This window comes from Heteronotia binoei, chromosome 5, assembly GCF_032191835.1.
Source record: "Heteronotia binoei isolate CCM8104 ecotype False Entrance Well chromosome 5, APGP_CSIRO_Hbin_v1, whole genome shotgun sequence".
Classification (NCBI taxonomy): Eukaryota; Metazoa; Chordata; class Lepidosauria; order Squamata; family Gekkonidae; genus Heteronotia; species Heteronotia binoei.
The window spans coordinates 21,528,700-21,555,887 of NC_083227.1; the positions used below are offsets into that span (position 1 = coordinate 21,528,700).

General features: G+C 45.1%; 1 protein-coding gene and 1 non-coding gene across 2 annotated transcripts; one reads left to right on the top strand and one right to left on the bottom strand.

Annotated features, from left to right (window-relative positions):
- Positions 1-1,988: 1,988 nt before the first annotated feature.
- LOC132573081 (U6 spliceosomal RNA) lies at positions 1,989-2,095 on the bottom strand. Its single transcript, XR_009555488.1, has one exon. It is a non-coding gene; the product is annotated as a U6 spliceosomal RNA (small nuclear RNA).
- Positions 2,096-5,311: 3,216 nt separating this feature from the next.
- LOC132571826 (uncharacterized) lies at positions 5,312-26,987 on the top strand. Its single transcript, XM_060238618.1, has 7 exons — positions 5,312-6,187; positions 8,142-8,262; positions 8,901-9,778; positions 15,879-15,891; positions 16,822-17,642; positions 24,485-24,611; positions 26,137-26,987. The coding sequence occupies exons 1-7, from the start codon at positions 5,390-5,392 to the stop codon at positions 26,985-26,987; spliced, it is 3,609 nt and encodes a 1,202-aa protein (XP_060094601.1). The 5' UTR covers positions 5,312-5,389.
- Positions 26,988-27,188: the final 201 nt, after the last annotated feature.

Here is a 27,188-nt window from a genome sequence, read left to right on the forward strand (position 1 = left end):
TATTGTCAGAGCTTTTTTGTAGCAGGAACTCCTTTGCATATTAGACCACACTCCCCTGATGTAGCCAGTCCTGGAGCTTACAGTAGGCCCTGTAGAGCCAGTTTGGTGTAGTGGTTAAGTGTGCGGACTCTTATCTGGGAGAACCGGGTTTGATTCCCCACTCCTCCACTTGCAGCTGCTGGAATGGCCTTGGGTTAGCCATAGCTATCGCAAGAGTTGTCCTTGAAAGGGCAGCTGCTGTGAGAGCACTCTCAGCCCCATCCACCTCACAGGGTGTCTGTTGTGGGGGGAGAAGACATAGGAGATTGTAAGCCGCTCTGAGTCTCTGATTCAGGGAGAAGGGCGGGGTATAAATCTGCAATTCTTCTTCTTCTTCTTCTTCTTCTTCTTCTTCTTCTTCTTCTTCTTCTTCTTCTTCTTCTTCTTCTTCGCTAAGAGCTCTGTAAGCTCTTGGAGGATTGGCTACATCAAGGGGATGCAGCCTAATATGCAAAGGAGCTCCTGCTACAAAAAAAGCCCTGATTATTGTTATCATTGCTATTTCTCCCTGTCCACCCCTCAAAAAAGAAATCAGAGCTTCTAACAACAATCTTTTTCAGAGCTGCTATGATTTAAAGATTTAATTGGGTTTAGAACTCTTCATAGCATTATTGATTAGGATGGTAAAAATCTAAGATCAGAAGAGCATTGTTTGGAGGTATGCTGCCTTGGAACATGATTCAGTTTATGTATCATCTCTAATAATTGTTGGTAGCATGTTCTGTTATGGATCTGCATTTAAGATTAGAAACCAAAGAACTGCTGTTTTGATCTTCCAGGGCATGCTGTTGCTGATCTCATGCACCTCCAAGGCAGATTAATGGCATAAAATTTATGAACTGCAATTTGCTAATAAGTTCCAATTTAGTTACTCCACCATTTTATCAGGGATCTGGGATTCCCCACTCTCTGAAGGAGCTAATGTCTTGCATATTCCGTTCCTTAGGAAAGTAAATTAATTCAACTATATTGTACTGGCTCATCTTGTGTCCTCCATCCAGCACTAGCGTTTCTGTCAATCCCACTTTATATAACTAACAAAAGTTAGGAGATGCCCTCAGGTGATTCTTGTTTTAACTAGGTCTTCTTTAATTCAACAAACCCAAAAAAACTGTGTTTAGTGACACTACAAAGAATATACAATGTACAAAGAAGTATATTCAACAAATGCATACAATCTTAGATATACTGGCACAGTCTTAGTTACAAAAATTATTTCCAAATGATCAGGGGAGGGACAGTGGCTCAGTGGTAGAGCATCTGCTTGGGAAGCAGAAGGTCCCAGGTTCAATCCCTGGCATCTTCAAAAAAGGGTCTAGGCAAATAGGTGTGAAAAACCTCCGCTTGAGACCCTGGAGAGCCGCTGCCAGTCTGAGAAGACAATACTGACTTTGATGGACCAAGGGTCTGATTCAGTATAAGGCAGCTTCATATGTTCAGTCTCTTTACTCAAGCAGTATCTTAATAATGTTCACTGTTGTCTTCTGATGAATATATATTCTTGAAAAGTAGCCTCAAAATATAACTCCACACAAATAACCTCAAATTATAATTCCACACTACACAATTTCTGGATTTTGAAGAGCGTTTTAGTCCGTGGCCCTTTGTCAGGTAAATTCTATTCCTTCAAGAAAAAACTCTGTTTATATATTCATTCCAAACACATTCATTCCAAACACATATAAATAGAAATTCATATATAGCTTCCTTCCGGGGTCCTGATTAACAATGTTACTCAGCTCCACAGCTTCACATGATTCAGAAGGATTTGGGATAACTATACTGTGCTCCCCCTTTTGTTACTTTGGGTCTTATTTAAACCAGCCTCATTGGAATCCCCCTCCCCTTTCTGTTGTGTGTATAAATTGGATTGATGGACCCTTAACAAAGTGAGCGTTTTCTTCTGAACATTTAAGTTCTGTTAATCTCTAACGTGCCACTGGACTAGTTCCCCAGTTTAGTTTTTTTTTCTAAAGCATGTCATCCTTGCGCAGGGACCATGATAATCTTCCCTGTATTGTTCCAATTTTAGTATATGTGCTGCCGAAACAAGCACCCAGTGTAAGTGTTGTTGGAGGCATGCCACACAAAGCTCCGCTTCTGCAATGCAATGTATTTTTCGAAATATTTATAGTTGGTCTCTGCATGCAAAATATTTGTCAATTCTGGGTCTGGAGTTTGACTGTAATTCCAGGAGATCTCTGGGCTCTGCTTTAGAGGTTGGTCGCCCTAGTGCAGGGGTGGCCAAACTTGCTTAATGTAACAGCCACATAGAATAAATGTCAGATATTGAAGAGCCGCAAGACAGGAAGGAAGGTAGGTAGAAAGGGAGGGAGGGGTGGAAAGAAAGCAACTTTAATTTAAATGCATTCTCTAGGCCACTATCTGGGTTGGCTTGGAGAAGTGATTTAAAGAGACAAATGCCTTCTCCAAACCGACTGATGGGACAGTGGGGGGCATCAAGAGCTACACAATATGTGTTAAAGAGCCACATGTGGCTCCCGAGCCACAGTTTTGCTACCTCTGCCCTAGTGGCTTCCAATAAGATAAGTAAAATCAAGCATTAGGGTTTAAAAAAATCATAGCAGCAAAATTCTTTTAAACACATAAGAAAACATTGACCGCCTCCACCCCTGGTCCCTGTCAGCTTTAGACTCAGGTGGGTAACCATGTTGGTACATGAGGAAGTGTGCTTACACATGAAAGCTTATGCGTTGAATAAAACTTTGTTGGTCTTAACGGTGCCACTGAACTTTTTCTGTCAGTCTTAGAGGCGTTGTTAAAAATCAAGCTTCAGTATCCCTTACAACAACCCTTCAGAGTTGACTTGTTCTGCTGTCTCATATTCCAGATATTGACAGAAACTGTAGCTACTCTAACTGATTTCAGCTAGAGAAGAAAGAATCTGGGAAACGTCTCTAATTCACCCTCCCACAAGTCAGCTTATATTAATTCTTTACTTTGTGCCCCAGCTAAAATTATTTGCCAGCTACATTTTAAACTGGGTTGTTCCCATTTTGGCTTCTTCCCAGATTGCCAAGGGCTCCATCCAAGGGTCATTTTGTAGAAAAATAGGTGGTGGAGCTCATCCAGGAATTGTTATGCAGCTGCACCTACTATTCAATGGATAAGGTGGGGAGGAGGAGAGGGAACCCTCAGAAAGGTTTAGGAGCTGCATTCCTGTGAGCTCCTGCTGAATCCGAGGCCTGGATCTGATATCTGCTAGTTACACTCTGGGCCCACTGAAGTCAGCTAAGCATCCTATGCTGGCAGGCACATAAGACACGGCCTTTTCAGGGGCTGCCCCATATTTATGGAACAGCCTCAATTATGGAACAACATCTTGCGATTTTCAAGAGGCAGCTGAAAACAGTTTTATTTAGGACCCTTCTTGACTGATTTAATTTTTATTTATCAGCGGTTCCTAATTGGGAATTTTAAACTGTGAACTCTTATGCTTTTTTATAATGGTTGTTTTATGTATATTATTTTATTGTGTTTTGTTCATAATCATTTTGTTTATATTGTAAGACGCCCTGAGTTCCACTAGGGAGAAAGGTGCCTAACAAATGTTTTAAAGAAATAAAAATAAATGACTAAATTATGCAGGATGAGGACAGGGGGGCTTTAACACCAGGGCCCACGGGTGTGTCTTTCCCCCTCCCCCAACCTGAGGACGAGTTCTGGAGAAGTCAAAAGTTTACAGTCTTGTGTTGTGTTATTCGGGGCTTTTCTTTTTTTTAGCAGGAATGTACAGAAACGCAGTTCCAGCTGGCTTGGCATGAAGGGGTGTGGCCTAATATGCAAATGAGTCCTTGCTGGGCTTTTTCTACCAAAAAAGCCCTGTGTGAAACAGCGGCGATGTTAGAGGTGTGGCCTAATATGCAAATGAGTTCCTGCTGGGCTTTTTCTACAAGAAAAGCCCTGGTGTTATTTGATTGGTTTTGCATTTAAAACATTACACAGGAAAGTTTGTTTATTGCTCCCTTCTTTTACAACCCTTTGTTAGTACTTGCGGTAACAATGGGAGACAGGAGGGACTCATCTCTCTTTCACTGTCAGACACCTGTAAGAACTGTATTCAGAATACTTGACTGTGGAACTGAACAACAAAATTGGCCCTGACCTGGACAGCCCAGGCAAGCCTGATCTCATCAGATTTTGAAAGCTAAGCAGGGGTGACCTTGGCTAGTATTTCAGTGGGTGACCACCAATACTTCCCTCTAAGCTAGGGATGTCAAACGTGTGGCCTGGGGGCCAAATCAGACTCCCCAAGAGCTCCTTTCAGGCCCCTGAGCAACTGGCCATCATCTGCTTCCTTCTTTCTCTTTCTTGCTCCCTTCTGCATCACACCTTGCTTTGCCAGGCTTGCTCAGTCGCACAGGAGCTACAGAGAAAAGCCTCTATTTTCTCCATTGGTTGAGGTTTCTCTTTTAGGGAACAAGCAGGAGAGAGAGAGCTTGCTTTGCCAGGCTCTTTCAATCACACAGCAGAGCTACTGAGCCAGACCTCTCTTCCTTCTATTGGCTGAGGCTCCTCTCCCTCCTGGTCCCCTAGAGAAGAAAGGGAAGAGCCAGAGCTTCCTTTTCCAGTTCCCAGGATCCCATGGGAGAAATACAAAGAAAGCACCCTTAGGACCAACGAGTGCTAATGATTTAGAATATTGTAAGGTTTTTTTTAAAAAAAATATTTCTGTTTCTTTGTGTCTTTTATAAATTGTATATCTCTGGCACCTAATCTTAAATAGGTACACACATGGCCCGGCCTGACAAGGTCTCATTCATGTCAGATTCGGCCCTTATAACAAATGAGTTTGACACCTTTGCTCTAAACTGTGGAGTTGTTATTGTACTTTTTGAGCTACTGGCATTAACACTGGGAGTTACTGCATGAATAAGTTTACTTTGGGGGCATCCTTCCTGAGATAAGACAAAAATGTCTGCGCTGGAGGCTTAAAAATTCATCTAGCTCACACTAACTCAGCTTAGAGGGAACACTAGCAACCACTAAGGAAGTCCAGGGTTGCTGTGCAGAGACAGGCAATGTCAAGCCACCTCTGATCGTCCCTTTGTCTTCAAGCCCCACTAGGGGTCGCCAGAAAGCTTGACTGGTGGCAAATAAAAGTTACATGGATTTTGACTATGAATTATGAGGTTATTGTGTCAGAGGAGAGATTTGAACTCAGGACTGTGAAGCATAAGAAGAGTTTAGCTCATGCTTCTAACTGCTGCAGAACAGCAGTTCTGATGCTTTTTGTGTTCGATCCGTTTGCAGCATCACTACCGCCTCCTGCTGGTTGGCTTGGAGAATTTCCTGCTGTTGGAAAAAACAACTGACCCAACACTTAGTAATGGAGGACCAGATCACAGCAGCCTCTAAACTATGGCTGGGAACCGAAGGAACAGCAAAAGCCCTACAGGTTGTACATGTAAGGAGTATCGGACAGTTACAGACAGCCCCAGCCCCACAGCAAGTGAAATGTAACACAGGGGAGGGGTTGCAACAGCGCTGGGAAGCCCAGCTGCAGGAGTTCCTGAGGACACTCCAAGCTTCTAATTCTGAAGGGGGGAACACTCAGATGTCTGAGGAGCCCACGCCTTGGGAGGACGCTCAGGCTTTCCTGGCCTCCTTTGAGCAAGTCTTGTCAGCGTGCCGCTGGCCTCAAGACAAGTGGGTGAGCTTTCTCTTGCCGGCCCTCAGGGGAGAAGCTGAGCAGGCCTTCAGAAGCCTCAGTGTCCAAGACAGAGAGGATTATGGGAAGGTCAAGGCCGCCATCTTGCGAAGAGAAGCCATTGTGAGGGAAATGCAGCGCCAGTGCTTCAGACAGCTCTGCTATCAAGAAGTGGAGGGTCCCAGAGCAGTTTATGGGCGACTCCAGCAGCTTTGCCGTCAGTGGCTAAAAGTGGAGAGGCACTCGAAGGAGGAGATCTTGGAGTTGCTGATCCTGGAGCAGTTCCTGACTGTCCTGCCCCAGAAAATGCAGAGCTGGGTCCAAGAACATGGCCCGGAGTCCTGCGCACAGGCTGTGGCCCTGGCTGAGGATTACTTGTTCAAGCAGCAGCAAGAGGCTGAGAAGCAGCAGCAGAAAACACAAGAGTTGGACACTGATGAATTTAAAGGACTGCGGACTGCGCAATACGAGGCTGAGGTGAGGTGGATTTAGATGATTTGCCATTTTTTTATTGCTGATTTGCCATTTTTTTGTTGGCAGAGTCCGAGTGCTGAGAATCCAGAGAGGTAATCAAAGTCTTGCAAGTTCAAACGTGACCAAACAAAAATGGTAATTAGGAGGTTGAAACAAGTGGTAATTAAAGAGGTCATGGAATCAGAGTTGGATGGGACCTCCGGGGTCATCTAGTCCAACCCACTGCACAATGCGGAAAATTCACAGATACCTCCCCTCACACACACACCCAGTGACACCTTCTCCACGCCCAGAAGATAATCTCATACCAGATACAGAGCTGGTCCAAGGTTTGTCACTCTACCAAGTAGGACAGAAAGAGGGCATCTGTGCATAAACTGATGCCATGGCCACACTATAGACCAGGGGTGGCCGAACCTGCTTACACATATAATAAATGTCAGATGTTTGAGAGCCACAAGATATGAATGTCAGATGTTTGAGGGAAGGAAGGAAGGAAAACGTGAGGAGGGAGAGAGGTGAAGAGAAAGCAACTTTTAACTTTTAGTGCATTTTCCAAGCTGCTGGCTGGCTTGGCTTGGAGAAGTAATTTAAAGAGACAAATGCCTTCTCCAAGCCGGCTGATGGGGCGATGGGCTATGAGAGCCATATAATATGTGTGAAAGAGCCACATGGCTATAGACCAAAGCTATCTACCCAAGCTATAGACCAAAAGCAGTTTAATTTCAGTGGCAGAGCCTCTGTTTTGAATCCAGGAGGTCCCAGGTTCAATCCCCAGCAGCTGATGGGTCTCGAGTAACAGGTGCTGGGGAAGACCTTTCTCTGCCAGAGGCCCTGGAGAACCATTGGCAGTCACACTGGCCAAAACTAAGCTAGAATATTCCAAGGGTTTCTACTGATATAGGGAAGTACATGTGGTGTAGTGGTTAGAGCAGATGTCCCCAACATGTTGCCCAAGGGGGCAGTGGTGCCTGCTTTTCCCCATTTTTGTACCCACCAAGTGTTCTAAGATAGCAGACCACAAGAATATAAGAGCCCCGCTGGATGAGACCAGCGGTCCGTCTAGTCTAGCTTCCTACCTCACACAGTGGCCAGCCAGGTCCTCTGGAGGGCCAACAACAGGGCATGGAGGCCAAGGCCTTCCCCTGAGGTCGCCTCCTGACTTTGGGATTCAGAAGTTTAGTGTCTCTGGATGTGGAGGTTCCCCTCAGTCACCGTGGCTATTTATTTATTTATTACTTTAAATTTCTATCCCGCCCTCTCCGCAAGCAGACTCAGGGCAACTAATCATCAGTTATATAATACAATTTAAATTCAATAAAATACATTTAAAAACAATTTGTGGTGCTATACAGCTTTGATATGTCGGGATCTTTCTTTTTTCCTGTTAGTGATCCCATGATATTCGTAGCTCCTCAGCCGTGTGAGGTGGTGGTTCTCTCCTGGTTCAGGTGTTGAAGGCCTGTCGAAACAGTTCAGTTTTATAGGCCCTGCGGAATTGTGAAAGATCCCACAGGGCCCTTATGGCCTCCGATTATCTTCTCCCCATCAATCTATCTAAACCCTTTTGAAAGCTGTTTTTTTTTACGGCCATCATTATAGCCTCCAGCAGCCAATTACACATTTTAATCACTTGCTGTGTGAAGTAGCACAAAGCCATAGCTTCCTGCCCATTCTCTTCCACGTGTGAACCAGACATTAGTGACTGGGCCAAAACCCTCTCTGAGCCCGACTCCTGGATTGTTATCCACTGGATCACACTTTCTTTCTTTCTGGGGGCTAACCTGGATGATAATAATACCTCAACCATTGTTTCTGTCCTACACAGAGTACGTATGTGTGTGTGGGGGGGGAGAGATCACCTGATGAGGGTTAGGATAGGAACATCAGGACAAAACTTGGCCCTCAGTTGCAGCACTGCTCTCTCTGTCTCTGAGTGATTCTGTTTCTCTTCCAGGTTTCGGTTCCATTTGTGGAGGCAGCTGAAGATTCTTCTGAGGCAGGCCAGGTTCAGCTTGTGGATGCCTGGACTGGCAGGGAAGCCAAACAGGAGTATAGTGAGGAGATTACCTTACCAAGTAAGTAAGGGGTCTGTAATTCTGCAACACTGAAGAGGCTGGCTAACCTCATGCCTGCACCCAAAAGCTCATACCTTGAATAAACTTCTGTCAGTCTTAAAGGTGCTTCTGGACTCAAGCATTGTTCTATTGCTTCAAACCAACAGGGCTGCCCACCTTAATTGATGATAGATTCAGGGGGTAGCCATGTTGGTCTGAAGTGGCAGAACAATGTTTGGTAGTTGATTCCACTGTTGAACAACTCTTAACAGCAAAAAGTTTTTGCAAATCCATCAGATACTTTCCTGCCCTTAATTTAAACCCATTATTGTGACTCCTATATTCTGCTGCCAATAGGAACAGCTCCCTGCCCTCCTCTAAGTGACAGCCCTTTAGTTTCAGAAAACCCTCAATTCTTTCAGTTTTTACTCAGGAAAAGTTCCCCACCCTCTCAAGCATTTTGGCTGCCTTTTTCTACCTTTTTTTCTTGTTAAGCTATTTGTCCTTTTGTGCCCAAACAGAAATCTGCTGCTGAATTTGATGTTTATTTTGCGTTTTATTTTAACTGAATTGTCCTATTTTCTGTTGTTTTGTCATCACAGACTTTGGTGGCGGCGGGTTATAAATGTATTAAATAAAACACATTTAAATTCCTGCAGGTAATGGACAGCAATGGGAGACGAAGGTTTCCTTGCCTCAGGAAAGCATTGAACAAGTGGAACTAAACATGGCATCTTTGGGAAGAATTGAAATTTTCCAGAACAATGAGGAAAGAATGACTGTGAGTGGGCAGGGAAACCAACACGAGAGGGATGTGGAGGAATCTGTTTTCTGTGCAAAAGAGGAAAAAGAAGCCGAAGTACAGCAAATGGTCTCCTACCCTGAGGTAGAAAGTGCATCTTCTAACCTTACGAAACCCCAGAATGTTCACACTGGAGAGAAACCACACCTGCCGTGTGATAGGAACAGCTTTGATCACAGACAGGATGACATTATACATGAGAAAACCCACCCAGGAGAGAATAAAGTGCTCAAATGTGCCCTCTGTGGGAAAACCTTTAGCCACACCTCCAGCTTTAAGGAACATGTGAGAACCCATGCCATGGAGGTCCCATATCAGTGCTGTTATTGTGGCAAAAATTTTGTCCAGGGTTCTGTCTTCTGGGAACACATCAAGACCCACACAAGCGAGAAACCATACAAGTGCTCAGATTGTGGGAGAAGCTTCAACCGGAAGTGTTACCTGACAATCCACGAGAGGTTGCACAGGGGAGAGAATCCATACATGTGCATCCATTGTGGGAAAAGCTTCTGCAAGGGGTCTAAGCTTGTCATCCACGAGCGAATCCACACAGGCGAGAACCCCTACATTTGCTCAGAGTGCGGGAAGAGCTTCAATCAGAAAGGCAACCTCGTGACCCACATGCGGATCCACACAGGCGAGAAGCCGTACAAATGCAGTCATTGCGGGAAGACGTTCAGTCAGAAAGCAGGCCTTCGTTCACATGAAAAAACTCACACAGGAGTCAAAAGAACTGTTTAATACAGGCCTGGCAACTTTGGGGGTGGGGGGTGTTGATTTGGACCTGACTGGCAAAAACACAGGAGGTGGCAACAGGTGAGCTTCGGCACCTCAGGTCTAGGCCTCAAGGCCCTGGTTGCTCCTAGTAACCTAATCTGCCCCTGCTTGGTGGATGATAAGTCACTCAAGCCCAGGTGAGAGAACTGGGCCCATAAAATTCTGGTTGACTAATAGGTTTTTTTTAGATGGACAAGGATCTGAGTGTGCTGAATTCATTATGGCTATATTACCTTTGCCCTGACCTGGCTAGCCCAATCTTGTCAGATCTTGGATAAGCAGAGTTGGCCCTGGCTAGGTCTTGGATGGAAGACCACCAAGGAAGTCTAGGGTTGCTACATAGAGGTGGGCAATGGAAAGCCACCTCTGTTCACCTCTTGCTTTGGAAGCCCCATGAAGCCGCCCTGAGCCTACTTTGGCGGTGATGACGGGATACAAATCTAATAAACTGACAGGGGCACCATGAGTGAGCTGCAACTTGATGGCATTTTCCACCACCGTGTTATTTTTAATTAAAGTTTTCCCACCACCCCCTTTAAGGAGATTTATAAAATGCAGCTTCCTAGTTATTAGCTATATCAAGGTAGGTACGTTTGTGTGACAAAATGCCTCTTTGCCATACCAGAGTCCAGGTTATATATGTTTTGCAACTTAATTTTACAACCCCATACAGAGAAGCCATATCCCATTGCATCCAGGGAAATGCTGTTACCTTCACTGAGGTTTTTCTTTTAAATAAATTATTCTACGTAGAATCTTTGTGCGTGTGTGTAAAACATTTTCTACTTTCGAAGAGCACTTAAGCCTATTCTATGAACTATATTAGCTTTCCAGTTGTTAGTACAGCCTTAAAAAAATAAGGTAGCAAAACACCTTATTCATAAGCCAGAGCTATGTGGAAATTCTGAAGTGACTGAGCTTTCTGGTTTAGGAAAAAAAATGAGCAGAGTTTTGTGAAAATTGTGTATGGTCTGGAGAAAGCGAAGGTAAAAAAATTGTTTCTTCCTTTCCCCTATTACTAGAAGTTGGGGGGCACCTAATGAAATTTGACTGTAGAATCTGAACAGGAACTTGGTATTTACTAGAGGATTAGGGAAAGAGATTTGAGATTTATTTTATTCTGGTTTTAATGGAAAATTTAAAAAAATATTATTGTAAGCTGTCTTGAGCCACAAGGAAAAGCAGAGTATAAATGTTTTAATACGTAAAAAAAAGAATAATGGACGTTTCGTCTGTAAACAGCTGCTAGCCTGGTAGCTAGATGAAACCCCCATGGGCTGTCTCTGAATACCATTTGTTTTTGGGACAACAAAAGAGGAAATCTGTTGTCTTCATATCTTCTTTGTGGGCTTCAGAAAGCATTTGGATGGCCACTGTTGGAAACTGGAGGCAGGACCGGATCAACATGTTTTTTGAGGGGGGGGGGGGCAAAATTAAAAAATGATGCCCCCTTATGGGCCATTCTTTCTTATGGTCCCATAGAATACAATGGATTCCAAACCCAATTTGGCACCACCACCTCCCTCCATCGGCGCCCGGGGCAAGCACCCCCCTCTGCCCACCCCCCCTAGATCCGGCCCTGACTAGAGGGTTGACTAGATTGGCCTTCAGTTGGATCCAGGAAGGAAGTTCATATGTTTCTCAGCAAAGCTGAAGAATTTTCAGAAGAGTGAGCCACTGAAAGGTGTGCGGCAAGGGCCTAAACCACCTATGACACTTTATTTACTTTTTAAAAATGTATGTTAATTTCTATTCCGTCCTATCCCACAGATGGGTTCAGGGCAGATTACAACAAATTTAAACAAGTAACAACGAACAATTAGAAACTAGCAATGAATTTAAGCAGTTAAAACTATTAAAACAATAAAACAACTCAAGTTACTCCATTTCAGGTGAAAGACAATTAACTGGGCCATAATACAAACAAAGCTGGGACTGATGGTATCTCAGTAGGCCCGATAAGAGGATGGAATACTGTAGCAAGGGAGTCCTGTGACTATGAGCATCCACTGCCTCACTCAAAGGCCTGATGTAACAGCTCCGTTTTACAGGCCCTAGAAGAAGGTAGCAGATCATGTAGGGCCCTAATCTCTGCATGAATGGTTATGAGGTAGGGATGCCAGTCTTCAGGTGAGATCTGGGGATCCCCTGGAATTATACCTCATCTCCGAACTACAGGGATCAGTTCCCCTGGAGCAAATGGCTGCTTTGGAAGGTGGGTTCTATGGCCCCCTGCCCCACTGAGTTCCCTGTCCTTCCCAGGCTCCACCCCCAAATCGCCAGGAGTTCCCCAACCTGGATCTGGCAACCCTCTCTCCTCCTCCACTGGTGGCCAGAGGGGGCCTGGTAACCTTACATGTTACATGTTAAAAGGTACATTAAGTGGACAGGAAAAATGTCTGAGAAAGAAATGTCCTCATTTTGGCCCAGGCTTGCTAGCAATAGAGTAATTAACAGACATTCTCACATTCTGACACGTTACTGTTTTATTGGTTTCCCACGCAAATACTATCCAGACCAAATGTTCTTTCAATTGTTAATTTCACTATTTTGCCATTGGATTCTAACTTTGCATTCTAAACCACCGCCTACCAGCTATAAGTAGTTCTGCTCACTGTACCCCATTCCATTGTTTGATGAAGTATATGAAAGCTTACATTCTGAATAAAACTTCGTTAGTCTTAAAGGTGATACTGGACTCCTACTTTGTTCTCTTGCGTCCGGCCAACACGGCTGCACTCCTGGATCTACCAGTCCCCTTTGTTTGCTGGCATATCAACTTCTTCGTATTACATATTTTGGGAGGATTGATTTGCAGGCCAAACGTGTTGCCTGCCTTTGTTTAACCCACCTGCCCTTACTAGTTTCACATAATAAAAGTCAGCTTCCTTGCTAGGTGTTTAACATATATCCTTCTATCGTCTGATTCTGCCACCATTTTCTTGTGCTTTGTTGTGGTCTTTGTTTCACCATCTCTGAACTGATACTGGAAGCTGCTGTAATATCCTTTGTGGGAAGGGGACAATTTAAAAAAAACAAAAAACAGTATTTTTGATTATTTTTTAAAAAATGTTTTTTTAATGTAAAGGAGAGGTCTTCTCGGGATGCTGGCCTCTAGGTGGGTAGCAAAAATTAACCCTAAGGTTCTGTGCCCCTGTATAAATCGATGGTGCAGTCTCATTTGGAATACTGTGTGCAATTCTGGTCACCGCACCTCAAAAAGGATATCATAGCATTGGAAAAAGTGCAGAAAAGGGCATCTAGAATGATTAAAGGTTTGGAACACTTTCCCTATGAAGAAAGGTTAAAACGCTTGGGGCTCTTTAGCTTGAAGAAACGTCGACTGCCGGGTGACATGATAGAGGTTTACAAGATTGTGCATGGGATGGAGAAGGTAGAGAAAGAAGTACTTTTCTCCCTTTCTCACAATACAAGAATTCGTGGGCATTCAATTAAATTGCTGAGCAGTCGGGTTAGAACGGATAAAAGGAGGTACTTCTTCACCCAAAGGGTGATTAACATGTGGAATTCACTGCCACAGGAGGTGGTAGCGGCTACAAGCATAGCCAGCTTCAAGAGGGGGTTAGATAAAAATATGGAGCAGAGGTCCATCAGTGGCTATTAGCCACAGTGTGTATATATATGTATATATACCTTTTTTATATAAAAAAATTTTGGCCACTGTGTGACACAGAGTGTTGGACAGTCCTGGATGGGCCATTGGCCTGATCCAACATGGCTTCTCTTATGTGATAACCAGCCTCCAATGAATAAACCAACTTAGAAAAATTCATACAAAAAACTTCTATAATATTTTAAACATTCACATAAACCTCATTTTTACCAACATACTCTGATAAACAGAACACCTAACGTGAAAAGGACAGAGTCTTAAGCTTTATGATGCATAGTCCCATGTAGATATGTCCTTCCAAATTCAAGAGAAATCCTTAGTCCACTTGCTCTTGAGGAGATCCCACAGTCATTCTGAGTTGTTCCAATTCCAGTAATGTGGAATGTACACAGCATACCACAGCGACGAGATTGTACTTTGTATTCCCTCATTTCACTAAAAGCTTTAACCAGCTTTTCTCAATTTTATCAGAGCACAGCAAGATTCCACTTCCTCATTTACAACTAAGTTACAATTCTCTGAAGGTCTTGTGGATATTAATTTTACTTCTTCTTTGATATTTTAATTGGGGTGTTTTTTTATTCCTAATTCTTTTTGCTTGTTGCATTCATGCTAATTTGGAGGTTGAAAAGGCGTTCAGGTGCCATTTGGAATACCACAGAGACACAAAAATGGCGCCTTTGCCTCTGCTAGTGGAGGTTCCATATTAGCTGGGGATTGAACCCTGGATCTTCTGCATCCACCACTCTTGCCCTGAACGTTTGTAGCTGGGTGCCCTAGAAAGTTAAGCCTAATATTTGCACATCAAACTCTTCTTAGAACCACAACAGCAGGTCAAGGCGATATGTTCTACTGCTCAGTTGAAGAAGGAAAGGAGCAATGTGGTCTGATCTCATCAAGGAATCTTATCATTTATAAATAAAGTAATCAAAGTGTATTCATGACATTCCTTTTTAAAACTTCTCTTTTTAATACACTGCTTTGGACAGCAGAAACACAATTCGCTGTGCTCATTTTTTTTTTTCAACAGGGTGTCTGTTGTGGGGGAGGAAGATAAAGGAGATTGTGAGCCACTCTGAGATTTGGAGTGGAGGGTGGGATATCATTGTCGTCATTTTGGCAAAAGATTAATCATAATTCCCAAGCTCTTTAGCATGTTTTGGAATACCCTGTAGGGATTTAATATCCTGTGGTTTTATAATTTTTTAAAAATTTGGGTTAGAGATAGGGTTGCCAATCCCCAGGTGGGGGCAGGGGATACCCAGTTTGGAGGCCCTCCTCCCGCTTCAGGGTCATCAGAAAGTGGGGGTGGGGAGGAAATGTCTTCTGGGCACTCCATTATTCCCTATGAAAACCAATTTCCATAGGGTATAACGGAGAATTGATCTGCGGGTATCTGGGGCTCTGCGGGGGGGTTGTTTTTTGAGGTAGAGGCACCAAATTTGCAGCATATTATCCAGTGCCTCTCCCCAAAGTATCCCCCAAGTTTCAAAAAGATTGGACCAGGGGTCCAATTCTATGAGCCCCAAAAGAAAGTGCCCCTATCCTTCATTCTTTCCAATGGAGGGAAGGCATTTAAAAGGTGTGCGGTACCTCTATATGTGATGGCCAGAACTCCTTTTGGAGTTCAATTATTTGTCACAACCTTGCTCCTGGCTCCACCCCCAAGACTCCTGGCTCCACCCCAAATTCCCCAGATATTTCTTGATTTGGACCTGACAACCCTAGCTGGGGACCGCCAAAGGAGCACCACCGCCACCTAACATCCTGCAAACAGAAATTAAAGTTCGCTAGAAGCCTCTATGGAAACGCCCAGGGATGACTAAAACTTCCACTTTAATTCAGGGAGGGAGTGAATGTTAATGATCGGGGAAGGTCCCTCTTCAGATTCAAGAAACAAAGCGGGAGTAAGTTAAGCTGAACTGGTTAAACCTACCGAGTTGAGCTGTTCCTAGCAAGGCCTGGAAATGTCAGAAGGGAAAGAGACAGAGGGGCTATGGAACCACTTCCTCTCTCCCTCCTCCTAAGGAAGCCCTGGTGGGAAAGTGTCTTTTCAAATCTATATCAATAATGTTTCCCCCCATTCTGATGGGGGAGAGCGTCTGAGTTTGGAGCGGATCGTTTCTTAGGCAACGCGTGCATTTTTTGCATTGCTAAACTTGCGGCAAGAGGTGAGGGGGGGTACCCCAAACTGAGGTTCATTGCGGGGGGGGGAGGTTAGGGGGGAAAGGGGCTCACGGAAAACCAGCTGCTGCGGGGAGGGGGGAGGGTTGCAATGCAAAGGAAAGCCTAGTGGTCCAGCCAGACTTGCTTGGTCAGATGGAAAACGAAAGGGGTGGGGTAGTTCTGAGCTCATGTATGTCAGATCTGGCTCTTCATAACAAATGAGTTTGACACCCCTGGACTAACATTGTCTCACTTCAGATACAGCTAGAATGTGAGTCCTGTCTGTCCTTACAATGTCCTTCAGGTTGCCGTACACTAGGCAAAGCCTTGAGTTCAATGATTGAATGCCTTCAGATTCATGCTTAGGGTAACCCACAATGGAAGACCATTGCTCTCTGAGGCTCCAACCGCAACTATCTGCACAGCAATTGTAAAAGCTGGAGAGTTTCCTAAGCACAAATTTGAAGGAAGTACTGGGTATTCCGTCATTGAACTCGAGGCTTTACCTAGTGTACTGCAGCCTGAAGAAGGCTATTAGCTGCAGCGTATTGTTGGAACTCTCTGTCTGGGGCAAGTGATGCTCTGTATTCTTGGTGCTTGGGAGGGGCAACAATGTGAGGGCTTCTAGTGTCTGGTCCCACTGATGGACCTCCTGATGGCACCTGGGGTTTTTGGCCACTGTGTGACACTGAGTGTTGGACTGGATGGGCCGTTGGCCTGATCCAACATGGCTTCTCTTATATTCTGATGAAATGGATATTTACCTAGGCAGTCCTTTGCTGGTGTTGCTGGGAAATGAAATGGATAGTTACCTAGGCAATTCATTGCTGGCATTGCTGTCCATCAACCTTCTATTGTAATTCTGCCAATTGTTGTTAAATTCTGGCATCAAGTGTTTTTTCTTAATAATACTGAGATCCAATTGTTTCAAAATACAGAACTGAAAGCTAAGACTTGTATTAACAATTCTTACTTCTATATAGTTTTTCCTTTTGTTACAATACCACTTTTCTGTATAACCATATTGTTTTTTGTACAACCAGGAGGCTGGCAACCCTAGCTGCAGCGCGGGGACTTGAACCCACCTCCAGTTCGGCATTCTAACCATTTGGTCTCCCAATTTTTCCATCCTCTCTCACTATTAGAACAAAGCCCTCTTGCTAACTGAGGGTTCATCACCCATCCTTTGGCACTGGATGAGACGACCTCCAAAAGACGCCCTTTGTGCTGGGTGAAATTTCAAGGGTGCCGCCGGGACGTGGGAGCCTCCCCTCCGAACGGTTGAACACAAAGGAGGGAACGGAGCTAAGCCTGAACATGGAGGAGCAGGCCTCAGCCGGCTCTAGACCGTGGGAAGGGATGCAGGGAGAGGCAAAGAAAGGACCACAGGTGGTGCACGTTGGCAGCATTGGGACCTACCTGAGCAAAGGGCCCCTGCCCCAGGTGAAACGAGAACCGGAAGAGGGGCAGCATTGGGAAGCCCAGTGGCAGGAGTTCCTCAAGAGCGTGCAGGCCCCTGACTTGGGACCGCTGCCTCAACCTGCCTCAGGGAATGACTCGAAGGACTTCCAGGCCTCCTTCAAAGGAGTCGTCGACGCCCCACAGTGGTTGAGAGGAGGTTGGGCCACCCAACCCCCGTCTTGCCTCGGCAGAGGAGAAGGTTGCAAGGTGTACCGGAGCTTAGACTCCTTTGCGAAAGTCAAGGGAGAGATTCTGAACGAGGACACCGTCCGTCTGGAGAAGCGGCGCCAGCAGTTCCGGCAGTTCTGCTACCAAGAGGCCAAAGGGCCCCGGGAGGTTTGTGACAAGCTGCGGGAACTTTGCCATCAGTGGCTGAAGCCAGAGAAACGCACCAAAGAGCAGATCCTGGAGCTGCTCATCCTGGAGCAGTTCCTGATCATCCTGCCGTTGGAAATGCAGAGCTGGGTCCGGGAGAGCAGGCCGGAGAGCTGTGCCCGTGCGGTGGCCCTGGCAGAGGACTTCCTGATGGGCCGGCGAGACAGCAAGAGATGGGGAGTGCAGGTGAGAGAAAGCCAGTTGCCTAGAAGAACACAAGAGGGGACTCATGAGGGGATGTGTCCTAGTGTTGCCAGCCCTGGATTGAGAAATGCCTGGAGATTTGGGGATGGAGCCCAGGAAGGGCGGTGCTTGAGGAGGGGAGGGGGATCAATGGAATAGAATGCAATAGACTCCACCCTCCAGAGCAGCCATTTTCTTCAGGCGAACTGATCTCTGTAGTCTGGAGGTCGGTTGTAATTTGGGGAGACCTCCAGGTCACGCCTGGTGATTGGGAACCATGGTGCATTCAGATGTTTCCGAAAACCCACATGAAAATTTTTCAGTTGGTAGGTTTCACCTTGCCAGAGGACAAAACTTAAGATACATGTGCTGAGGTAACATAGGCCTCACTGGTGGACCTCACTATTAGAACAAACCTCATTATTAGAACAAACACTGGCAGTCTTTAGGCACAGAATCATAGAGTTGGAAGGCACCTCTAGGGTCATCTAGTCCAACCCCTGCACAATGCAGGAAACTCACAAACACCTCCCCCTAAATTCACAGGATCTTCATTGCTGTCAGATGGCCATCCAGCCTCTGTTTAAAACCTGCAAGGAAGCATAGCCTACCACCTCCCGAGGAAGCCTGTTCCACTGACGAACCGCTCTAACAGTCAGGAAGTTCTCCTAATGTGGAGCCGGAAACTCTTTTGATTTAATTTCAACCCATTGGTTCTGGTCCTACTTTCCGGGGCCATAGAAAATAATTCCACACCATCCTCTACATGACAACTCTTCAAGTACTTGAAGATGATGATCATATCACCTCTCAGCCATCTCCTCTCCAGTCTAAACATCCCCAGCTCCTTCAACCTTTCCTCCTAGGACTTGGTCTCCAGATCCCTCACCATCTTCGTCGCCCTCCTCTGGACCCGTTCCAGCTTGTTTATATCCTTCTTAAAATGTGGTGCCCAAAATTGAACACAATACTCCAGGTGAGGTCATGCCAGAGCAGAGTAAAGCGATACCATCACATCACGTGATCTGGACACAATACTTCTGTTGATACAGCCCAAAATTGCATTTGGCGTTTTAGCCACCACATTACACTGTTGACTCATGTCCAGCGTATGATCCACTAAGACCCCTAGATCCTATTTGCACATAATACTGCTAAGACAAGTCTCCCCCATCCTATAACCATGCATTGGATTTTTCCTACCTAAATGCAGAACTTTATATTTATCCCTGTTAAAATTCATTTTATTGATTTTAGCCCAGTTTTCAGCCTGTCAGGGTCATCCTGTATCCTGTTTCTGTCTTCTTCTCTGTTTGCAACCCCTCCCAATTTAGTATCATCTGCAAATTTAATAAGCATTCCCTCTGTTCCTTTATCCAAATCATTGATAAAGATGTTGAACAAAACAGGTCCCAGGACAGATCCTTGAGGCACTCCACTTGTCCCTCCTCTCCAAGAGGATGAGGAACCATTCACAAGCACTCTTCAGGTGCGATCTGTCAACCAGTTACAGATCCACCTAATGGTAACAGGATCCAAACCACATTTTACCAACTTGTCAACAAGGATTGTATGTGGAACCTTATCAAAGCCTTATTGAAACCAAGATAAACGATGTCTACAGCATTCCCCTGATCCAGCAAGGTAGTCACTTTCTCAAAAAAAGAGATTCTCCAGAAATTCTCAAAAATAATAGCCAGAGGCTCAGAAATTCTATCTCCAAGCTCTTTTAAAACCCTTGGATGCAATTCATCTGGCCCTGAGGACTTAGTTTCATTTAAAGAAACTAGGTGTTTATGTACTACACCTGTGCTGATCCTAGGTTAGAACTTCATACCCTCCTTATATGTTCTGTTTTTGCCATGTTGAGCACCGTTTCCCTCAGAAGAGAAGACTGAGGAAAAGTAGGAATTGAGCAGTTCCACCCTCTTTTCATAACCTGTTACAAGTTCATTTTCTTGCCCTCACAATGGGCCTACTATGTCCTTGCTCTTTTTCTTACTTTGAACATAAGAAAAGAACCCTTTTTTGTTGTTTTTAGCATCTTTGGCGAGCCTAAGCTCACACTGAACTTTAGCTTTCCTAGCTTTTTCTCTAAAGCACTGGTGATTTGTTTATATTCATCCTTGGTTATAAGACCCTCCTTTCAATTCCTAAAGGAGGTTTTTTTATTTCTCTTTAGAGAGCTGTTTATAGAGCCACTTCAGCTTCTTTAGGCTTTTTCCATTTTTTCTTCTCATAGGAATCGTCTGTGATTGCGCTTTCAGTATTTCACTTTTAAGAAACTCCCACCCCTCCTGAATCCCCTTCCTCCTAAGTATTTCTGACCATGGGATTTTACCCAGCATAGTTCTAAGTTTATCGAAGTTTGCCTTTCTGAAGTCCAACCTATAAGTCTGACTACGTATAGCTTTCCCCTTCCCTAAGACTGTAAATTCCAAAATCACATGGTCACTACTGCCCAAGGTGCCCACTATTTCCACTTCTTCAATCAATTCTTCCTTGTTGGTGAGAATCAAATCCAAGATAGCAGATCCCCTTGTTTCCTTCTTCACTTTCTGGAAAAGGAAGTTGTCAGCAAGACAAGTCAGGAATCTATTTGATTTTTTATTTTTAGCAGAGTTGGACTTCCAACAGATGTCCGGGTAATTGAAATCTCCCACGATCACTGTATCCCTTCTCTTGGAGAACTTTGCAGTCTGCTGTAGAAGTATCTCATCCAAGCTCTCTGCCTGACTTGGTGGTCTATAACAGACCCCCACAATAATATCACTATTATTTCTTACTCCTTTTATCTTTACCCAGAGACTCTCAACTGAGCTGCCATGCTCAGATTCACATATTTCCTCACAAGTATATACCTCCTTCACATATACTGCTACGCCTCCGCCCTTTCTCATTTGCCTGTCCCTTTTAAATAAGTTGTACCCCTGAATCCTAATATTCCAGTTGTGAGTGTCATCCCACCAAGTTTCAGTAAGGCCTATTATGTCATAGTCTCCTTCCTGTATTAGGACTTCCGGTTCCTCCTGTTTGTTTCCCATACTCTGTGCATTAGTGTAGAGACATCGGAATCTACGTTTTATGCATCCCGAGGGTTTAGTTTCCATACAAGCCTGCAAGTTAACATTACCTAGCGTAATGTTCTAATCCCCAGTTTCTGGCATTATACGAGGCTTTGAATTATTATCTCGCTCCCCCATACGATTTAGTTTAAAGCCCTCTTTATTAGGTTAGCAAGGCTGTTACCAAACACCCTTTTTCCTACCGCCGTAAGGTGCAAACCATCTCCCGATAGACCACCATCTTGAAAGCGTAAGCCATGGTCCAGAAATCCGAAACTTTCCTGACGACACCATCGACGTAGCCAGTTGTTTATTTGAAATATTCTTCTTTCTCATCCTAAGCCACGGCCTTCAACAGGAAGCACTGACGAGAACACAACCTGTGCGCCCAGCTCCTTCACCTTCCAACCCAGAGCCACATAGTCTTTTCTATTACGTTTGGGGCTATGATGGGCGGTATCGTTCGTTCCCACGTGGATCAGCAAGAAGGGATAGTAATCCATGGGCTTGATAAGTCTTCCAATCCTTTCTGTCACATGTTGGATGCATGCACCCGGCAGACAGCAGCCCTCTCGGGATGACAAGTCCAGTCAGCACACTTTGGGCTCCACCCCTCTGAGCAAGGAGTCTTCAATCACCACCACCTTCCTGTTCCTATATTGGGGAGCAGAAGCTCCAGGCTTCTTATCCACAGGATCCTGAGAAACTTTCTTCAAGCTTCGTGGAGGCTGGGGAAGTAGCCCCTGTTCCAGTGGTTCAGAATCAGTTACTGTGGGGAGATCCTGGAACCTATTGCTGAGCAGCAGGGGCTCAGAACACCTCCTGATTTTCTTTCTCCTTTGGGTTACATTTTTCCAGGAACCCTCCTCCTTTGTTGGGTTCCCTTCTAATTGATGAGATACCATTTCCTCTCCCTCCTCTTGTCCTTTCAAGAGCGCCTCATGCGTTTTGTCAAGAAAATCCTCTCCTTCCCTTATACACTGCAGTGTGGACAATCGTGCCTCCAGTCCCTGTATCTTCTCCTCCAGCAGGGCCACTAACTTACACTTGCTGCAAGTGTAATTCGTGCTACTCTCAGGTAGAAATACAAACATCCCAGTCTTTACATGTCACTGCCTCTGCTCCCTCAGCAGCCATACTGCTGCAATACATTTCAACTGCCACTTGAAACTACTTGTGGGTAACTACCCACCTTTCTACAGAACCCCCAGATAAGACCCCCAGGTTAAGAGCCACAGGCCAAGAGCCCTTTGCCTCTTGCCCTTCGGCTCACGCCTCTGGCAAAGATGAGCCTTGCAAATTAAAGGCTCAAGCCCCCACCCACCTCTGACTCAACAGCCAGAACAACAGCAGAGGGCGGGGCCAGCAATTACCCCAGACAAACAAGCTCTCCTCACTCAGCAACAGCTACACAAAAGACACACGAAAGCAGTCAGAGAAACCCCTCTCCAGCAGGCACCAAGCACTCACACAGTTCCCTCCCACAGCAACCCTAGGTAATGTTCACTATTAAAACAAACCTCGTTATTAGAACAAACACTGGCAGTCTTCAAGCAGTGGGTGGACGAATACTTGTCAGGGACGCTCTAGGCCAGGGGTGGCCAAGCTTGCTTAATGTAAGAGCCGCATAGATAGAATAAACATCTGAAGTTTGAGAACCTCAAGACATGTATGTCAGATGTTTGAAAGCTGCAAGGGAGGGAGGGAGGAAGGAAGGAAAATAGATGAGAAGGGGGGAAAGAAAGCAGCTTTAAATGAATTCTCAGCTGATTTGGCTTGGAGAAATGATTTAAAGAGACAAATGCCTTCTCCAAGCCAGCTGATGGGACCGTGGGGGCTTTGAGAGTCACACAATATGTGTGAAAGAGCTACTTGTGGCTCCCAAGCCACAGTTTGGCCACCTCTGCTCTAGGCTGATCATGCATTGAGCAGGGGGTGGGACTAGATGGTCTGGATGGCGCTTCCCAATTGTGATTCTGTGGTTCTGTTATTCTCATCTCCGGATGGCACCTGGTTTTTGGCCCTTGTGTGACACAGAGTGTTGGACTGGATGGTCCATTGCCCTGATCCAACATGGCTTCTCTGATGTTCTTAGGGCTCATCAGTTGACAGTTCTTTCTCAAGTACTGGATATATTTGCAGTGGTGCTTGTAAGGAACTAAGGCAGTTAAACGTCTCAATTCCATAGATGAGCCAAATAGTACCATTTTATATGCTACATTACTTATAAATGTTATTTTAATTATTTTAATTGCTTTGTAAATGCTTTCAATCATAAATAAACTTCTTTTAAAGGGGAAAAAATGGTAGAGGGGTGGAGGTGTTTGAGCCCCTGTAGATTTGCCAACTTTGAGTTGTAAAATTCCTGGAAATTTGGGGTAGAGGCTGGAAGGGCAAGGATTGAAGAGGAGAGGCACCTCAGCAGGGTATAATGCCAGAGGGTCAGGGGTGGAATTCTAGCATGAGCTGCTTTGCGTATTAGGCTGCATACCCCTGATGTAGCCAATCCTCAAAGAGCTTACAAGGCTCTTTTTTGTAAACTCTCGGAGGATTGGCTACATCAGGGGTGTGTGGCCTGATATGCAAAGGAGTTCCTGCTAGAATCCCACCCCTGCATAGGGTTACCCTTCCAAGGAGCAATTTCCTCCAGGGTAACCAATCTCTGTAGTCTGGAGATCTGCTCAGAGGAGTTAGCCGCATTAGTCCATTGCTGCAAAATAGTAAAGAATCTAGTAACACCCTTAAGACTAACAAATTTTGAATTTTGGGATAAACAGTAATGGTAAAATAAAGTTTTGATAATAATTAAGGAAATAACTGTGTTTAAAAGAAATCAATGTGCTTGAAGACTGGGATTGATCTGTATTGATGTGGTCACAATTGAAGGTGTTGTTTATGTTATGTATGAGCTGCTTGGAAATGATTGAAGGCAGTGTGTGGGGTTTTTGTAGCCCGGCATGGACTCATTTGCATAATAGGCCACACCCCCTGACATCACCCTTGTTTCACACAGGGCTTTTTTTGGTAGAAAAAGCCCAGCAGGAACTCATATGCATATTAGGCCACACCGCCTGACATCGTCAGCTGGAACTGCTTTCCTGTGTGTTCCTGCTCATAAAAAACCCCCTGTATATACATAGTTACTTCTTTGTTCAGTTCTTTTTCTTTTCCTTTTTCTTTCTGTTCCCTTTAAAGGTTTTTATTTTATTTTAAGGAAGAATCCAGTAGCACTTTTAAGACTAACAAATTTTATTGTAGCATAAGCTTTTGAGAAACACAGTCTTGTCGTTAGATGCATCTGACAAACAAAGCTGTGTTTCTCGAAAGCTTATACTATAATAATATTTATTGGTCTTAAAGGTCCTACTGGATTCTTTACTATTTTGGAGACCTCTTGTGAATCTGCCAAATTTCCAGGTTCCACTTGCTTTGAAAATTTACATCTTTATGTGGCCCCTACCTCCAGCAACTGGTATAAGAACATAAGAGAAGCCATGTTTGATCAGGCCAATGGCCCATCCAGTCCAACACTCTGTGTCACACAGTATTCGTAGGTCCATTGCCTTTGAACATGGAGGTTCTCGTCAGCATCGGGTCTAGTAACCACTACTGGTCCTGTCACCCATGAATTTATCCAATCCTCCTTTAAAGCTATCCAGATTTGTAACTGTCACTACCTCCTGTGACAGGAAGTTCCTCACATGAATTTTGACGGTTGCTGTTGACTGTATCACGGCCGCTCCCTGGAATGTTTTTTCTTTTTCCCATTTACCCTTCCAGGTGCCAGTACCTTTCGCAGAGGTGGCTGGGAATCCCTCTGAAGTAGGCCAGGTTCTCTCAGACACTTGGAACCGGCAGCTTTGCAGAGTAGCCAAGCAGGAGTTGTGCCAAGAAGGAAGCACTCTGGGTAAGACTTTCTTGTGCAGAAAAAGGAAAGGTCCCCTGTGCAAGCACTAGTCGTTTCTGACTCTGGGGTGACATTGCTTTCACGTTTTCACGGTAGACTTTTTACCGGGTGGTTTGCCATTGTCTTCCCCAGTCATCTACGCTTTCCCCCCAGCAAGCTGGGTACTCATTTTAACGACCACAGAAGGATGGAAGGCTGAGTCAACCTCGAGCCGGCTACCTGAACCAGCTTCCACCGGGAATCGAACTCAGGTCGTGAGCAGAGCTTAGGACTACAGTACTCAGCTTTAACACGGCGCCACAGGTCTCTTTCTTGTGCAGAGCAGGTCCATTTATAAGAGTCAACAGACTTGTCATCCAAGAAAAATGTTCTCTTTCTTTTTTTGAAACCTGCAGAAAGTGTTAGGTCTGAAGCCTGATCAAAGTGGAAAGCTGTGTTAGTTTGTCTGTAGCAGTAGAAAACAGCAAGGGTCCAGGAGCACTGTAAAGACTAACAAAATTTGTGGCAGAGGAGGAGCTTTTGTGAGTCACTGCTCACTTCTTCAAATGCCTGAAGCTTGTTTGGACTTGCATCCAAGCTTTGACCTGGAAATCCTGGTGAAGAAAAAAAAGAAGAAGAAGATGATGATGATATTGGATTTGTATCCTGCCCTCCATTCCAAATTTCTCAGAGCGGCTCACAATCTTTACCTTCCTCCCCCACAACAGACACCCTGTGAGGTGGGTGGGGCTGAGAGGGCTCTCACAGCAGCTGCCCTTTCAAGGACAATCTCTGCCAGAGCTATGGCTGACTCAAGGCCATTCCAGCAGCTGCAAGTGGAGGAGTGGGGAATCAAACCTGGTTTTCCCAGATAAGAGTCCGCACACTTAACCACTTACACCAAACTGGCTCTCACGTTAAGCCAATGTGGATGGTATAGAAAGAGGTCCTCAAACTTTTTGACCCTGTGAGCACCTTGGAATTCTGACACAGGGTGGTGGGAACAAAATGGATACTTCAGGAGGCAGAACCAACCACATAGGAAGCCAAAGTGAAGGGGAGAAGAGTGGTCATTTTTTAAAAATACACCAGGAAAGAGAATTAAACCCACTGTTGCGGTGGCAGCTGCTGCTGAAACAATGTTGTTTTAATCTCTGCAGCTCCTGCTTGAGAAGAACCTGGAAATTCTGGGGGTGGAGCCTGGGGAGTGTGGGGCCCACCCTCCAAAGCAGCCATTTTTCCCAGGGGAACTGAGCTTGTTACCTGGAGTTGTAGCCCTGGGAGATCTCCAGACACCACCTGGAGGTTGGCAACCATAGAAATGTCCCCACTTGGACCCACCCACTTTCTAAAAACACTTGATGGGCTCCAGGAAAAGTATCAGAGGACACCACCTTGGGGACTCCAGGTGTAGACGCTCGGCAGCCAGAATAAAAATGCCCATTGATTTCTGCTAGAGAATTGTTGAGAGAATTATGCCAGACAGGTTTGTACCTCATGATTGTATCTCATTATTCTGATCCCCCCTCCCTTTTTTTTCTTTCAGGCAATGGGCTGCTGGGAGATTCCTTTCATCAGGAGGATTCTGATCAAGTGGAACCACACGACGCATCCATGAGAATCGGCTTAGTTTTCCAGCACTGCGAGGAAGGAACAGTGGGGCAGCAAGGGGCAGCAGCGAAGCAGGTGAAGGACACAGAAAACGGGATATCTGAAGCACTTTCCTCTTGGGAAGGTGACTTTCACGAGAAAGAAACCCCAAGGCGCAACTGTGAGGAGCTAAAAATGAGTGCTAACGGTGGTGAGGGAAACTTCAGACCAACTGGAGACCTTCTTAAACACGAAACGGTCCCCACAGTCAAGAAGCCCCTCAAGTCCTCACACTGTGGGGAAATCTTCCCTCAGAGTTCCACCCTTATTGTCCAGGAGAGAAGCCACACAGGGGACAGGCGGTTCAAGTGTTCCGAATGCGGGAAGAGCTTCAATCAGAAACGGTACCTGACGGGGCACAAGCGGATCCACAAGGGGGAGACCCCATACAAATGCTCGGACTGTGGGAGGAGCTTCAATCGCAAGTGGAACCTCATAGCCCACAAGAGGATCCACTCGGGGGAGAACCCCTACAAGTGCTCGGACTGTGGGAAGACATTCAGTCAGAAGGGGAACCTCATGACCCACGTGAGGATCCACACGGGGGAGAAGCCGTACAAATGTGCTGAGTGTGGGAAAAGATTCAGTCAGCGGGCAGGCCTGACTTCACATCGGAAAAGCCACATCAAAATTAACACTGTTGGAAAAGCTACCGTGGGCTATCTGATCTTCTTAAACCTAAGTGAATCCACACAAGAGGGGAGTCCTGTACAAGCTCAAAGAGTACAGACAAGTTTGCCTTCTTGAACTCAACTCGTTTTACATTTGAAGAAAATTAATTTGCATAGGAGCTAACTTTTTTTAAAAAAAAAAAAAACCCCTGACTATAATAGAAACAGATTGTGGTCAAATATTAAAGATCAGATAATTCCTGGGAAGGGGAAAGATTCTCGCTGTGCTTTTGCATGGGTAAAACCTTCATGGATAGTTGCCAGTGGAGCAGAACCA

Bases quoted from the DNA above. Each gene is read 5' to 3' on its own strand.
- LOC132571826 (XM_060238618.1), top strand. From the start codon at position 5,390: ATGGAGGACCAGATCACAGCAGCCTCTAAACTATGGCTGGGAACCGAA. The intron at 8,263-8,900 runs GTAAGTAAGGGG...AAATTCCTGCAG, and splicing joins TGAGGAGATTACCTTACCAA to GTAATGGACAGCAATGGGAG. The intron at 24,612-26,136 runs GTAAGACTTTCT...TTTTTCTTTCAG, and splicing joins CCAAGAAGGAAGCACTCTGG to GCAATGGGCTGCTGGGAGAT.